This window comes from Chiloscyllium punctatum, chromosome 35, assembly GCF_047496795.1.
Source record: "Chiloscyllium punctatum isolate Juve2018m chromosome 35, sChiPun1.3, whole genome shotgun sequence".
Taxonomy (NCBI): Eukaryota; Metazoa; Chordata; class Chondrichthyes; order Orectolobiformes; family Hemiscylliidae; genus Chiloscyllium; species Chiloscyllium punctatum.
Genome location: NC_092773.1, coordinates 5,166,663 through 5,182,952, shown reverse-complemented (window position 1 = coordinate 5,182,952; position 16,290 = coordinate 5,166,663). Strand labels below are relative to the sequence as shown.

General features: G+C 44.5%; 1 protein-coding gene across 5 annotated transcripts in view; it reads left to right on the top strand.

The window, feature by feature from the left end:
* The window catches only part of LOC140459589 (cell division cycle and apoptosis regulator protein 1-like), a 70,528-nt gene that overhangs the window by 40,436 nt on the left and 13,802 nt on the right, over positions 1–16,290 (top strand). For all 5 annotated transcript variants that reach the window (XM_072553843.1, XM_072553839.1, XM_072553842.1 and 2 more), the window contains 5 exons: positions 161–352; positions 1,254–1,577; positions 9,852–9,963; positions 11,381–11,454; positions 12,197–12,343. In XM_072553843.1, coding sequence (XP_072409944.1) covers positions 161–352; positions 1,254–1,577; positions 9,852–9,963; positions 11,381–11,454; positions 12,197–12,343 — 849 coding nt within the window. The remainder of the gene's footprint in view (positions 1–160; positions 353–1,253; positions 1,578–9,851; positions 9,964–11,380; positions 11,455–12,196; positions 12,344–16,290) is intronic.

Genomic DNA, 16,290 nt, shown 5'->3' with positions numbered 1-16,290 from the left:
CCATTCAAACCCTCGCTTCCTCTTGCCCCTCCCCCTCACAACTGTGCCCCTTTTTTCTATCTTGTCCCTATTTCTCCTCCCCTGCCCCCCACCTCTGTCCTGAAAATTGTGCTTGTTTATTTATACTTGGCTAACCTGAATCTTGTTGCACTTCATGTAGGATGTCGAGGAGAAGCAGCCTGAAGATCCTGCTGTCTCGTCGAAGCAGGAGCCCCGTTGCCCCCTTCCTGCTGAGCCCGCTGTGCTTGTTCGCCCTAATTGCTCTGCCATGGGGGGTAATTTTGGCTGTTCAGTCTTATCCCTGAGTATGTTACGAAGCTACCGCAGTGATTCCAAAGGCTATTCCTTTGAGGTAATCAGTTTGTGGTGGAAAATGTTCTGCACTTTTCTATGGCTTCTGACATCAACACTAGGGTATAATGTTCATATCTTGTAGGGGGAGCTTTACTCTGTATCGAACTCCGTGCTGTTTCTGTCCTGGGAAGTATTAGATGGGGATGTTTTTAGAATTAGCTTTACGCCATGCTGTCTCTGTCGTGTGAGTGTTTGATGGGGACTGTGTGTGTAGAACTTTACTTTCACTTTAAAGTAGTACTGGGAACTTTAATCTGTCAGGAACTCCATGCTTTCCCAGCTTGGTGGTGACAGTGTCGAGGGGGCTTTACTTAATGTTTACTGTCAGTTTGAACAGTAGAGAGAGCTTTACTCTGTATCTAATCTCATGGTGTAACTGTCATGGGAGGGTATGATAGTGACAATGTGGAGGCAGCTTTAATTTTGGTTTAAAAGATTAGAGGGAGTCTTACTCTTCATCTAACCCTTTGCTGTCGTTCTCCAAAGAGTGTTTGGTGAAGGTGTTTTGAAGGGAATTATATTTTCAGTTTCAAAGAGAAGAGGGAGGTTTACATTGTCTCACCTTGCCCTTGTGCTGGGAATGTTTCATATCGACATAATTGAGGGATTTTTACTCTGTATCCAACCCTGTGCTGAATCTCTCCTGGCAGCTTTTGTCTGTATCTAATTCCATGCTGTACCTTTCCTGGGAATGCTTGGAAATTGTTTTAGGGGGGTTTTATGCTATATCTATCGCCATTCTGAATCTGACCTGGGAGTGTTTGCTCGGGAACTGTAGAGGGGCATTTACTCTATATCTAACCCCATGCTTTAACTGATTTACCATCTCGGTTTTCTGCTTGGGGTGGTGTATGAATTGGAGAAGGAAGATTTATTAGGCTTTTGTGTTTTGTTCGTAGGTTTTGTGGCTTGCGGAGCTGTTTGGTGAGATGCTACAGAGGGACTTTGGCTATACCATCTACAAGGCCCTGCTTGCATTCCCAGAGAGGAAGCCAGAGGAGGTAGTCGAGAAGCCAAAGGCAACCAGTGCCAACCAAGAGAAGGAGAAAGATCAAAAGGAAATGGAGCAAGAAGAAAAGACAGATGAACTGAAGAAAGAAGCTGAAGAGGTGAAGGAAGTGGAAGAGTTGATGGAAGCAGAGGAGATAAAGGAGCCAAGTGATGCACCTGCTAAAGCCACCTCAATGGAAGAGGATGAGAATTGGGATTGGGAGCTGACAAAGGTATGAATATACAATTAGAAAAGGAATTCTCCAGGAAGCCAGTGTGTTAATGTTGAGTGGACGAGACCACCATGGATGAGACTCACTGGGTCTGATTGGAACATCATGATTTTAGCCAGAGCCAAGTTCATGGCAATGGGATTAGCTCAGCAATGTCAGCAAACACAAAGAAAACCAGAAGATCCCTAATGGTGGGAGATTTGTGAAAGGGGAATAGGTACATAAATGCTGTGGACACAGTTATAAATCCAAGATTAATTGTTATTTCGCAGGTGCCAAGGTTACAGAGCAGAGATAGAAGGGAGAGTTAACAGCCAGCAGCCGTAGTCCACATTGGAACCATTGACATGGGTAGGAAGAGGATCTGATATTGCAGTCCGAATTTAAAGAGCTACGTGGGAGATTATCATTCAGGACCTCAAAAGTTGTAATTTCCAGATTCAACCTTATGTCACGCACAAGTGCATTTAGGAAGATAGGTTTAAGACAGTGAATGCCTGGTTGGAGAGATGGTGCAGGAGAGAGAGCTTTTGATTCTTTGGACGTTGATAATGATTGTGGGCAAGCTGAAACAGCTACAGATTGTACATCTTGCACCTGAGCAGACCCAGGATATTTAGTTAGTACTGTTAGGGTAAGTTTAAACTAATTTGGCAGAGGTTTGGGAACTTGCCAATAATACCAGAGAGGAATATTAAAGTGGACAAAAGTTCAGGGAGAGATGGAGAGCACAAACTTTGGGGATAACAAGTGAATTTGTAGGGTCAGTGACAAAATATAAGTCAGAGTTACCGTGACCATATGTGAATACACACAGTGTGCTGATTCGGATTGTTATAGGTATGGATTACAATGAGAAGAAACGAGCAGTCAGCATCAAAGGGGAGACCAACATTTTTCTCATGTTGTCGTGATAACCGAGATCTTGCTGAAGTTAAACAGGAGTGGGTGTTAAATATTCCTGGATGCAAGTTGTTCAGGAAAATTAGGAAAACATGTTAAGGGGAAGTGGTGGTGATAAATAACGAGAGCATTGCAGTGTTGGAGATAGAGGGGAACTCAAAGGGATCCAGGGAAGAATTGATTTGGCGCGAACGTAGTACACCAACGTAGTCGACAGGCAACCAGATAATGGGAAGGATGAACAAATCCGCAAGGAAGTTGAAGGAAGGTACAAGAATGATAGCTGAGTTACAATCAGGGATTTCAATTATCCAAATTTAGATTTGCCAAGTGTTATCATCCACACTAATGGTAATACTGGCCATTCAGGCTCAGTGTGTAACCTGGCTTTGGATTAGGCAAATCTTCAAGAAGCTACCACAGTAATTATAAACAAGAGCACCTCCAGTTTGCATACACAAGGAAAAAAATTGAGTCAACTTGTACCATACAGGAATTACTTAAGATTGAATTATTTTACCCATAACAATCTTACCCCATCACCTTAAAGGTACTCAAACCTCATTGAAATTGTCATTCACTTTGAAGGTCCTTGGCAAATTTTAGCAAACCTCATTATTACTGTTGCTACTTCTTTAGTAATTGATGTCTGGCTGAGACCCTTTAACAAACTGATTATGTAATTAGCCTTTTTCTCTACATGGGTTCAGTAAACACTCCTTCCTTAGCTGTCTGTTTCTGATTTCTTCCTGGCATTTAACTATTCAAGACTCTGTTTCATTAGCTCTGACTGTTAGAGAGACTGCTATCTTAATGCTGGGCAGCAGGCTTTTTTTTGCTCTCTTGTTTGTAACATTGAACTGTTGATCACAAAGGTATTAAAAATCACATTTAAATGCATGAACAGTAATTTCCAGACAACACAGCACCACTCAAAAAATAAAACGAGTTGTGACTCCCCCTTGGAATGTGCACCTATGGAATTACCTTGCAAAATTACATGGTTCTGCCCATTTCAATGCTGTATCTTTGAAGCTTCAACTCAAAAAGAAGAATTTGTTCCCGAGGCCATAGACAGATGACAATGCAGATGCTAGATTAGTTTAAAATGACAGTGGTGGTGTTAGTGGACAAGTTGTCTGGATTTACATTTGATGGGTCAGCAGAACTGAATGAGATGCAAACAAGGATGCTGGGGAAGTGAGAGTGGGGGTTCCAAAGATACAGAAATGACTGAGTGGCAGGAAACTGAGATTAGTGGCTAATTGCTGATTTTTTACATGGGGGCGATGTTTGTGGCCCAGTTCCTCACGCTTCAGTTTGGGACCCTTGCTTTTCCTAATGTGTCCTGGTCACCTCAACCATGGTGTACAGGGGATACATTTCAAACTGTGTAGTTGAAATAAAATTTGGAAGCTTTGTAAACTGAGGAGGACAGTGGCCAACTTGAAAGGAGAAGACCTGTTGTTGGACTGGGCAAACAGATAGTAGTCGTGGGGAAGTGTGAATTATAGTATAAAACATCTCTCAAGAGGTTAGAGAGGCGCAGTACACTTGGGTATATTGTGTGCAAGTCTTTAAAGGTAGCAGTCAAAATGCGTGGTGCTCGAAAAATACAGCAGGTCAGGCAGCATCTGAGGAGCAAGCGAGTCGACGTTTTGGGATTTACCCCTTCATCGAGAATGTTGGGGGTGGGAAGGGGGCTGAGGGAAAGGTAGCTGGGAAGGCAATAGTTAGATGCAGGTTGGGGGTAATAGTGATAGATCGGGCAAGGTGGAGCAGAGGGCTGTGCAGAGTTGGAGGGTTGGATCTGGGATGAGGAGTGGGGAGGGGAGATAAGGAAACTAGTAAACTCAGTATTGATGTTGTATGGTTGAACCAAACAATCATCTCCCAGACATCTACAACCACATCACCTCAGGGGATCTCCCATCCATAGCCTCCAGCCTCATAGTCCCAGAAGCCCACACCCCCCAGTTCTACCTCTTAGGCAAAATCCACAAACCTGACTGCCCTGATCGACACCCACCGACCCCATAGCACCAAAACAAAATCCCCTCCCACCCGGTAAAACCACTATCCCTTATGACCAAATTGTCCACCTCAGCCATATTTGCTCTCAGGAGGAGCATTTTCACTCCAAGACGTGAAGGACTGCAATTTCCCCTCCCATGATCAGCAATGCCCTTCAGCGCATCTCCCTGGCACCTCCGCTCTTGAACTCAACACCTCTGCCAACTGCAACTAGGATAGAAGCCCCTGGTCCTCGCCTTTCACCTCACTAATCTCTGGAAATAGTACATGATCCTCCACAATTTCCACCACCTACAATCAGACCCACCATCAGAGATATATGGTTAGCTGTTGTCCTCCTCACCCTTATCTGCAATTTTCAGAAACCATTCCCTCCGTGACTCCCTCATTAGATCTACAGTGTGGTCTCCTTTACACTGGGGAGACAGGATACCAGTTGAAACATCTCGGGGACATATGCACCAAACAACCCCACCATTCTGTAGCCAATCACTTCAACTCCCCCTCTCAGTCTGCCCTGGACATGCAAGTCCTGGACCTTCTCCAACACCAAATCCAAGCAGCCCGACAACTGGAGGAAGAGCGCCTCCTCATCTGCCGAGGAACCCTTCAACCATATGGCGTCACCGTCAACTTCACTAGTTTCGTAATCACCCCTCCTCCCACCTCATCTCAGGTCCAACCCTCCAACTTGGCACCGCCCTCTTGACCTGACCAATCTTCCTTCCCACCAATCTGCCCCACATTGCCCACTGACATATCACTCTTACCCCTCCCCAACCTGCATCTGTCTATTACCTCCCCAGCCGCCTTCCCCCGCCGCCCACCCTCCTATTTATCTCTCAGCATCCTCAAACCACCCCTCCAGTTTTGCTGATGAAGGATTTATGCCCGAAATGTCGATCCTTCTGCTCCTTGGATGCTGCCTGACCTGCTGTGCTTTTCTAACAGCACACTTGTCAACTATGATCTCCAGCATCTTCACATTTTCCTTTAAAAGGAAAGCTGGTGAGGGTAGTTAATAAAGCACACAGTCCTTGGGTTTTTTTTTAAATAGGGGCCTAGACCACAAGAGCAAGGCAGTGATGTTGAACTTGTTTAAAAGGCTAGTTCAGTCTCAGCTGGAGTATTATATCCTGTTTTCAGAGCTCTGTGTAGGGAAGGATGTGAAGACAATGGCAAGAGTGCAGGACAGGTTTACAAGAATGGTTCCAGAAGTGAGTAATCTCAGATATGGAGACAGACTGGAGAAGATGAGACTTGGGGAGAACGGAAACCTTCAACATCATGAGAGGTCTGGGATGAGTAAATATGGAGGAAATGTTCCCTCTGGTGAAAGGATTGAGGATGAGAGGGTGAGGATTTGAAGTAATTAATGAGAAACAAAAGTGAAATGAGAATATCTTTTTAATGAAATATGTGGTTAGGCTCCAGAATGGACTGTCTTGTGAGGATGGTGACAGACTCAAGTGAGGCTTTCAAAAGGAGGACTGTGCAGGCTGACAGGGAGAATGACAGAGTGGGAAGCTCATTTGGAGAGCCAGGGCAGACAGATGGCATTGAATGGCTTCCTTCTGTCTCCTAACAATTGTCATACTCTGGCACGTTCAGCAATTCCTAAAGAATGAAGCTGCTGAGTTTTTGTGAAGTTCAGGATTTTCTGCTAAATTGTGTATCTTTTTTGAATGTTGCCATTTTACAATAAGTGAATATAGATTTAATTGAGGTGTGGGGATAAGTCTCTGGGTTCAAGTGTTCTTCACCTTGGATGTGACTCTCCATGTTTAATGGAAGATTTTGACTCTGAAGGAAGTGCAGTTCCAGTTTACTCTCATTCATGTATCACAAATTTTGGTGACATGAGAATTATGTAGTTGCTCATTCAAATGCAAGCCGTCACCACCATGTCTGATGACATCCTGACCTGAGACCCAGATATGAGCACAACTGTATTGCAGACTCCCACGCAACCAAAGCAGAGATGCAAATTCTTAAATTCGCTATGACAGCAGGCACTCTGTTCCCAGTGACCCAGTGTATTCGGGACTATGGTTTCTCCAGTGAGTTGTGGTAGTTCACTGATGGTAAGACCTTCACCCCATTCAGCCCATATTGGTGTGTATTTCCCACAGAGTCAGCGTTCAAGTCTATTCCACTCGTGCTCTTCCAGATGTCCCTTGACCCTCCTTCAATACAAATCATACCTGTTCTTAAATGTTGCCCTGATCACTGCTTCAGTCACTAACTCTGGGAGTGAATTCCACAGACTCCCATCTGTTTGCCAAATCAAATTGTGTAAACATAGGAACAAGAGTAAGCCATTCAGTCCATTGATCCTGGTCTGATATAATCCCCGAAAAGGATGACAAGGACCTTGGTTTGTGTGCCCATAGACCCTTGAAGGCAGCCAGGTTAAGAAGCCATATGGGATACTTGCCTTTATATGTCAATTATTTAGAATACACTGGGTGGCATGGTGGCTCAGTGGCGAGTACTGCTGCCTCACAGCGCCAGGGACCTCGATTCAATTCCAGCCTCGTGTGACTGTCTGTGTGGAGTTTGGACATTCTCCCCGTGTCTGTGTGGGTTTCCTCCGGATGCTTCAGTTTCCTTCCACAATCTAGAGATGTGCAGGTTAGGTGAATTGGCCATGATAAGTTGCCCATAGTGTTCAGGGATGTGTAGGTTAGGTGCATTAGTCAAGGGTAAATGTAAAGTAATGGAGCATGGCTTGGGTGGGCTAGTTGGTGTGGACTTGTTGGGCCGATGGGCCTCTTTCCACACTGTAGAGATTCTATGATTAAAAGAGTAAGTAGGTCACGATGGCGCTGTGTTTAACATTTGTTTGCCCCCAGCTGGATAATGGTGTGCAGGTCTTGTCACCACACTATATGAAAGATGTTATTGAACTGGAGGGGGTGCAGTGCACATTCACCAGGATATTTTCTAGGCTAGAGATATTCAGTCATTGAGAGAGGAGTTAGGCTACAGTGGTTTTCCTTCGAGCAGAGAAGGTTGAGGGGGGTATCTGTTTGAGGTGTACAAAACTCTCATCCGCAAATACAGGGAGAAACCTTTCCTCTAATTAGGCACCATTTTAAGGTAAGGAGTAGGTGGTTTTGAGGGAATTTGAAGAAAAATGTTTTGAATGAGAATTGTATGTTTTGGGAACTCTCTGTCTGAAAGGGGTGATAAAGGCCAAAACCCTCATAACCCTCGATATTGTGATGACATTTGAAATGCCACAGAATACAGTGCTTCTGGCCAAGTGCTGGAAAGTGGGATTAGAATAGATGGATATTAAACAGCCACTGTGAACACGATGAGTCTCCTGCACTGTTTGAAAAAAAATGTCTTCAAGGATTCTTTGCTATGAGAGGCAGGCTGCTTTGATCAGTCCCAATGATTTCCTTGATTTTGAATATGATTCAGCTATATCTTAATCTCTTAGTAAAATGCCTTGAATACTAGAACTAATACGTGAGGAATAAGAGAATGATCAGGGAGAAGGGAGGGCCGATCAGGGATAGCGGAGGGAACTTGTGCGTGGAGTCAGAGCAGATATGGAAAGCCCTAAATGAGTTATTTGCTTCAGTTTTCACCAAGGAAAGGGAACTTGTTGGAAATGAAAACTTAGAGGAGCTGGATCAGATCAAGGTTGATGAAGTTGATGTGCTAGGAACTTTGGAAACATTAAGATTGATAAGTCCCCAGGGCCAGACCAGATTTATCCTAGGCTGCTCCGGGAAGCGAGAAAGGAGGTTGTTAAGCCGCTGGCAAGGATGTTTGCCTCCTCACTCTCCACAGGAGTCGTACCGGAGGATTGGAAGGAGGCGAATGTTGTTCCTCTTTTCAAGGAGGGTAATAGGGAAATCCCTGACAATTAAAGGCAAGTCAGTCTTACGTCTGTGGTCAGGAAAGTCTTGGAAAGAATTCTGAGGGATAGGATTTATGACTATTTAGCAAAACACAGCGTGATTAAAGGCAGTCAGCATGGCTTTGTGAGGGGTAGGTCATGCCTCACAAATCTTATTGAGTTCTTTGAGGAGGTGTCAAGACAGGTCAATGACAGTCGAGCAGTGGATGCGGTGTGTGTGGACTCCAGCGAGGCATTTGATAAGGTTCCCCGTGGTAGGCTCATTCATAAAGTCAGCAAGTATGAGATACAGGGGGATTTGGCTACCTGGATTCAGAATTGACTGGCTGACAGAAGGCAGAGAGTGGTTGTAGATGGGAAGTATTCTGCCTGGAAGGTCATTGTTGAGTGGGGTCCCGCAGGGCTCTGTTCTTGGGCCTCTGTTCTTTGTAGTTTTTATAAATGACTTTGATGACAAGGTTGAGGGGTGGGTTAGTAAATTTGCAAATGACATAAAGGTTAGAGATGTCGTCAATAGTATAGAGGGCTACTGCAGGCTGCAGCGCTACATAGACAGAATGCAGAGCTGGGCTGAGAAATGGCAGATGGAGTTCAACCTGGATAAATGCGAAGTGATGCATTTTGGATGGTCGAAATCGAATGCTGAATATTGGATTAAAGACAGGATTCTTGGCAGTGTGGAGGAACAGAGGGAGATGGGTGTGCAAGTACATAGGTCGCTCAAAGTTGCCATCCAAGTGGATAGGGTTGTTAAGAAAGCATTTGGTGTTTTGGTTTTTATTAACAGGGGGGTTGAGTTTAAGAGCCGCGAGGTCTTGCTGCAGTTCTACAAGTCCCTGGTGAGACCACACTTGGAATATTGTGTCCAGTTCCTCTACTACAGGAAAGGTACAGAGGCTTTGGAGAGGGTGCAAAGAAGGTTTACCAGAATGCTGCCTGGACTGGAGGGCTTGCCTAATGAAGAAAGGTTGAATAAGCTCAGACTTTCTCTCTGGAGAGAAGGAGGAACGGAGGAGACCTGATCGAGGTGTACAAATCAATGAGAGGAATAGATAGAGTCAATTAGCCAGACGGTTTTCCCCAGGGCAGGATTGACTGGTACAAGGAGTCATAGTTTGAAGATATTAGGAGGAAGGTATAAAGGAGACGTCAGAGGTAGGTTCTTTATGCAGGGAGTTGTGAATGCATGGAATGTGTTGCCAGCTGTGGTGGTGGAAGCAGAGTCATTGGGGAGATTTAAGCGACTGCGGGACATGTACATGGATAGCAGTGAGTTGAGGGGTGCGTAGGTTAAGTTACTATATTTTACATGAGGATTAAACCTCAGCATAACATCGTGGGCCAAAGGGCCTGTTCTGTGCTGTACTTTTCTATGTTCTATGAACCCACAAATACCTCTCCTCCATAGCCATTTCTCATTCGAAGTATGGTTTACCAGCTTTTTCTGATGTTGCTTGCAGCCAGATGAGGGCGAGACTAAAGAAAAGGATGTGAAAGGGAAGGATGCTGATGATGACACACTCCTGCAGATTGACGATGTTCTGTTCTTGGAGGAAAACGAGGAGGATTTTGGTGAGGATCATTTACTATGAGAAAAATGCAACATAGTCCCAGCCAGCCTACAAAGCAGCGTGGCAACTGCTAGACAGTCCACCAACTGGTTGTAAATGCTTCTGGGTGAAGTGTAAGCCGCTCTCAGATCAGCAATTGATTGAATTTGAGGACAGTAATTGGTTTGTCACCTGTGTACATAAACAGAAACACAATGATGTTTTCATGTGGTCAAGTTAGGAGGTTTATATTTCAAACAACTTGTTCAAACTCATCATGGCACATCTTTGAGACAAGTGGGACTTGAACCTCTACCTTCTGACCCTAGAGGGACTTGACCACTGTGCCACAAGACCCTTAACTTCGGAATTATGGGTTGTCATTGTTCATTTCACAAATTAATTTAAATCAGGTGAAAATTGCCATTTCCATCTGTCTTCCTCTTGTCAGATGTATAACACTCACTCAGTGCCAATCTTTGATCTTGCCAATGCCATACTATTGGCTATCAATAAATTGCCATTTCTGAACAAAATCAACGCTATGAGGCCACTGTGGCTTCTTGAAGCACTGTCATTTAGACAGATGGGGTCTATACTCCTTCCTCGAACTGTGCTCCAGAATGCCAGGCAATGAAGTGTGGAACTGGAACCTAATTTTCTCTCACTTGGAGTTCTGATTGCAGAGACAAACATTACATTTATTAATCCAACAATTACAATTTCAGACTGTTGATGTAACGGGTGGCACAGTGGCTCAGTGGTTAGCACTGCTGCCTCTCAGCACCAGGGACCCAGGTTCTATTCCCACCTCGGGCACCTGTCTGTGTGGAGTTGGCACATTCTCCCTGTGTCTGCGTGGGTTTCGTCCGGGTGTTCCGGTTTCTTCCCACAATCCAAAAATGTGCAGGTCAGGTGGAATTGGCCATGCTAAATTGCCCATAGTGTTGGGTGCCTAGTCAGGGGTAAATATAGGGGTCTGGGTGGGTTGCTCTTCGGAGGGTTGGTGTGGACTTGTTGGGCCGAAGGGCCTGTTTCCACGCTGTAGGCAATCTAATCTAAATTCAAGTTCCGGCTGACCATCTGAATAGATCTGAACACTCAATTACCAAAAGGACTATTTCTGAGAATCCTCTCAACCTATAATGTGTGTGTGTGTTAGGGGAGTTTGTAAGGAGATTGGAGTTTTAACTAATTGTTTATCTGTAACTGGAATCTATTTGTTTGTAATAAAACTGTCATTATTAAGGACAGAATCCTGGTTTATGTTTTCTGTCAACCTAACTCTAAAAGAGTACATGGGGCAGTTGTGTGTACTTAAAATCTTTGACTTCTGCAACAACTTCAGGAATAGTGGGACTTGATTTTTCCCAGTGAGGTGAAAGAGCCACAGTGGCATCTCTTGAGTTTAAGCTAATGTTTGGTTCTGTCTCCTGCAGGTCTCTCCAGCACTGATGAGAAAAAGTCAGTTGGCAAAGGGAATGAAGCGGAAAGTGGATCAGTTAAAGAGATGGTAAGAAAATATTGCAACATGAGACACACTGGGCAACCTGGAGCTTTGTGGATATTGCAGACAGTGCAAAAGCTGTTTAATATGGAGAGCAGTGATTAGTGGGATGGGGCAGCATGAGGAACAGTGATTTGGGAGCAGTCCAATATTAAGTAATGGGATGTGGGTGTCACCAGTTTTTGCCCATCCTTAATTGTGCAGAGGGCAATTTTAAGAGTCAGTTTCATTGCTCTGGGTCTGGAGTCATATGTAAGTGGGAATAGTTCAGATTTCTTTCCCTAAAGACTCATCATGAACCTGATGAATTTTGACAGCAATCATGTGATCACCATAAGGTAGCTTTACAAATTTGAGTTGCTTTTTTTGAAACGGTTTCTGGATTACCAGTCCAGTATTAACACACTGTCACCACCTCCCTTCTGCTGACTGTCAGTGCAGAGGGCTGTAGCATGTGATGGTGCAGTACAAGCTGTGTGTTCATAGTGTGAAGAAGGGAGAATCTGAGAGGGTTCCAAGAAGCTAGCAGTGAGGTTGGTGAGGGATTTTCTGGTAGACGGGTGACTGCAGGCCTCAACCTATACTTGGTGTAAACTTAAGCACGGAACTGGACATCAAGTAGGACTTGGTGTTCCTGGTCCATGGCCCCAGCCCAGATGGTGCAACTGGCTTATGTAAGGACATTCTTGGTGTTGAGAATTGGAGTGATTGTAACATGACTTGGTTTTAATCTGTGTTTATGGCACAGGAGAAGGATATCAGTCAAATGGTCTCACTACGCAAGGATGTGCTGCTTGCCTTCGTCTATTTTGACCGCAACCTCTGCAACTACATTTTGGAAAAAGACATGGAGCAAATCATCTCCACTTTGGGGCTTCATCTGTCCAGAGTTCAGGTACACCACGTTTACACCATATATATAAGTTTCCTTTGGCACTTGCACAGGCCTATTATAGCTTCCTGGTCCCACTGGAGGCTGGTCTTAATCCAGTTTAGATTGCCTTCCTCTCAAATGACAGTTGTGTGTACTCTTATCATCTCTCGTCATGATTTTGCTTTGAGAATGAATGGGAGGAGTGATTTTTTTCACTGAGAGGCATCAGCCAAATTGTCATCTTTTGAAATCAGAAATCATGTCTTTGGCAATGGGAACCCTGTCTGATTTCCCATGTTGAGTATCGCAGCTCCTCAAAGGATGCCTAGTTTAAATCAGTTAACTGAGCAAGCACTCAAAGTTTAAACTCTCTCTGTTCAGTTTGAACAGAGCAGGCAATTAGAATTTATTCTGAGGCATCTGTAATACCTGACTCGAGCATTCTTCTCAGCAAGTCTGGCAGCATCTGTGAAGAGAAATTAGAGTAAATGTCTCAGTGACCCTGTCTCAGAACTGATGATAGCTGGAAAAATGGTGGTTTATCTCCAGAAGATAGGGTAGGGAGGGACTCAGGAGTAAATGATAGCTGGGCATAGAGCCGAAAGTGAGAGAAGACAGTTGGAAGGCCAAAGGAGTGGACAGTGATCTGGCTGGGATAGCTATTCATTGCCACTGTTTATGACTATCAGTACGTGGTGTGTAATAGCAGACTGTGATAATAAGACCTGGTATGTGGGGTAGGGGGCTCACACATAGGCGAGTTCAAGCCCTAAAATTATCGAATTCAGTCTTGCGTCCAGAGGGCTGCAGGGTCCCCATGTGAAAAATGAGGTGCTGTTCTTCCAGCTTGCGCTGAGCTTTGCTGGAGTACTGCAGCAAGCTCGAGGCAAAAATGTTGACCAGGGAACAGGGCAGTGTTCTCAAATGGCAGGCAGCTGGAAGCTCAGACTCTTTACTGTGGGCCGATCTTTGATATTCTGTGAAGCGGTCCCCCAGTGCAGAGGAGACCACATGGTGAGCAGCGAATGCAGTAAAGTAGATGGTGTTGAGAACAGGTCAGGCACTGCTTCACCTGGAAGGGATGTTGGATTCTGAGAAGGGAGGATGCAAACAAGAAAGTGTTGGACCTTTGCCAGTTGCAGGGGAAGGTGCTGTTGGGAGTGAAGCAAGAGGAGACCAGGGTTTCTTGGAAGGAATGGCCTGTTTGGAAGGAGGACCAGGGAAGGGAATTTTCCACTTTGGGACTCTGCAGCTTTCTGGACTCAATGTCGATTTTGTTTATTTTAGGGCTTGAACTCTCCTGTGTCCAAGTCCCCCCACCCCTCACACCAGGCTTTGTTGATACAATCTGCCATTACAAAGGACATGGAACATAACAGTGCAGTACAGGCCCTTTGGCCCTAGCTGTTGCACTGACATGTGAAACTAATCTGAAGCCCATCTAATCTACGCTATTCCATTATCATCCATATATTTATCCAATGACCATTTAAATGCCTTTAAAGTTGACGAGTCTACCAGTGTTACAGGCAGGGCATTCCACACCTTTACTACTCAAGAACCGACCTCTGACATCTGTCTTTTATCTATCACCCCTCAATTTAAAGCTCTGTCCCCTCGTGCTAGCCATCACCATCCGAGGAAAAGGCTCGCTCTCTCCAACCTATCTAATCCTTTGATCATCTTGTATGTCTCCCCTAAATCACCTCATAACCTTCTTCTTTCCACCAAAAATTTCCTCCAGTCCCTTAGCCATTCCTCATAAGACCTTCCCTCCATACCAGGCAACATCCTGGTAAATCTCCTCTTGCCAATGCATCCATGTCCTTCCTATTATGTGGTGACCACAACTGTATGCAGTACTCCAAGTGCTGCTGCGCCAGAGTCTTGTACAGCTGCCACATGACCTCATAGCTCTAAACTCAATCTCACGACCAATAAAAGCTAACACACCATATACTGCCTTAACAACCTTATCAACCTGGGTGACAACTTTCAGGGATCTATGCACATGGACACAGAGATCTCTCTGCTAATCCACCCAACCAAGAATCTTACCATTAGTCCAGTACTCTGTACTCCTATGAGTCCTTCCAAAGTGTATCACCTCACATGCTTCCACATTAAACTCCATTTGCCACCTCCGCCCAGCTCTGCAGCTTATGTCTATCCCTGTGTAACCTGCACTGTCCACAACTCCACTGAATCATCTGCAAATTTACTGACCCATCCTTCTACGCCCTCGTCCAGGTCATGTATAAAAATGACAAACAGCAGTGGCCCCAAAAACCAATCCTTGTGGTGCACCACTAGTAACTGAACTCCAGGATGAACATTTCCCATCAATCATCACCCTCTTGTCTTCTTTCAGCTAGCCAATTTCTGATCCAAACTGCTAAATCACACTCAGTTTCATACTACTGTAATTTCTGCAGTAGTCAACCGTGGGGAACCTTATCAAACGCTTCACTGAAATCCATATCCACACCAACAGCTTTACTGTCATCTACCTATTTAGTCACCTTCTCACAACTTAATAAGGTTCACGAGGCACGACCTACCCTTCATAAAACCGTGTTGAGTATCGCTAATCAAAGTATTCCTTTCTCGATGATTATAAATCCAATCTCTTATACCTTTTCCAACACTTTATGCACAACCGAAGTAAGGCTCACACGTCTATAATTACCAGGATTGTCTCTACACTTCTTGAACAAGGGGGCAACATCTGCTATCCTCCACTCTTTGGGCAAAATACCTATAGACAATGAAGGTATAAAGATCAAAGCCAAAGACTCTACAATCTCCTGCTGAGCTTCCCAGAGAATCCTCTGATAAATCCCATCCGACCTAGGGGATTTATCTATTTGCAGAATTGCTAGCACCACCTCTTTATGAACCTCCATCCCAACTAGTCTAATAGCCTATATCTTGGTATTCTCCTTGATAACATTGTCTTTTTCCAGTGTGAATACCAATGAAAAATAATCATTTAGGGCCTCTCCTACCTCTTTGGAGTCCACGCACAACTTCCCACTACTGTTCTTGACAGGCCCTACCCTTACTCTAGTCATTCTTTAATTCCTGACATACCTATGGAAAGCTTTATGGTTTTCCTTGATCCTACCTGCCAAAGACTTCTCATGTCCCCTCCTGGCTCCTCTTAGCTCTCGTTTTAGGTCTTTACTGGCTAACTTGTTACTCTCAAGTGCCCGAACTGAGCCTTCATGTCTCATCTTCACGTAAGCCTCTTCCTTCCTGTTGACAAGAGATTCAACTTCTTTAGTAAACCACAGTTCCCTCGCTCTACCACTTCCTCCCTGCCTGACAGGTATGTACTTATCAAGAACCTACAGTAGCTTATCCTTGAAAATGCTTCATATTTCAATTGTGCCCATCCTATGCATCTTCAATATTTCCTAATCACATCATAATTGCCTTTCCCCCAGCTATAACTCTTGCCCTGCATTATATATCAATCCCTTTCCATTGCGCAATTAAATGTAACCGAATTGTAGTCACTATCACCAAAGTGCTCTCCTACCTCCAAATCTCACACCTGGTCCGGTTCATTACCCAGTACCAAATCCAAAGTGGCCTTGCCTCTTGTTGGCTTACCTGCATACTGTGTCAAGAAACCCTTCTGTGTACTTTGGACAAAAATCAACCCATCTCAGGCACTGGAAATATAGCATTTCCAGTCAATGCTTGGAAAGTTAAAGACCCTCATCATAATTACCCTGTTACTCTCGCTCCTATCCAGAATGGTCTTGTTATCCTTTCCTCTACATCTCTGGAACTATTCGGATGCCGATAGAAAACTCTCAACCAAGTGACCTCCCTTTTCCTGTTTCTAACCTTAGCCTGTACGACCTCAGTAGATGAGTCCTCATTAAACATCCTTTCTGCCACCATAATATTGTCCTTGACTAACAATGCCACACTCCCCCTCTTTTACCATCTTCTCT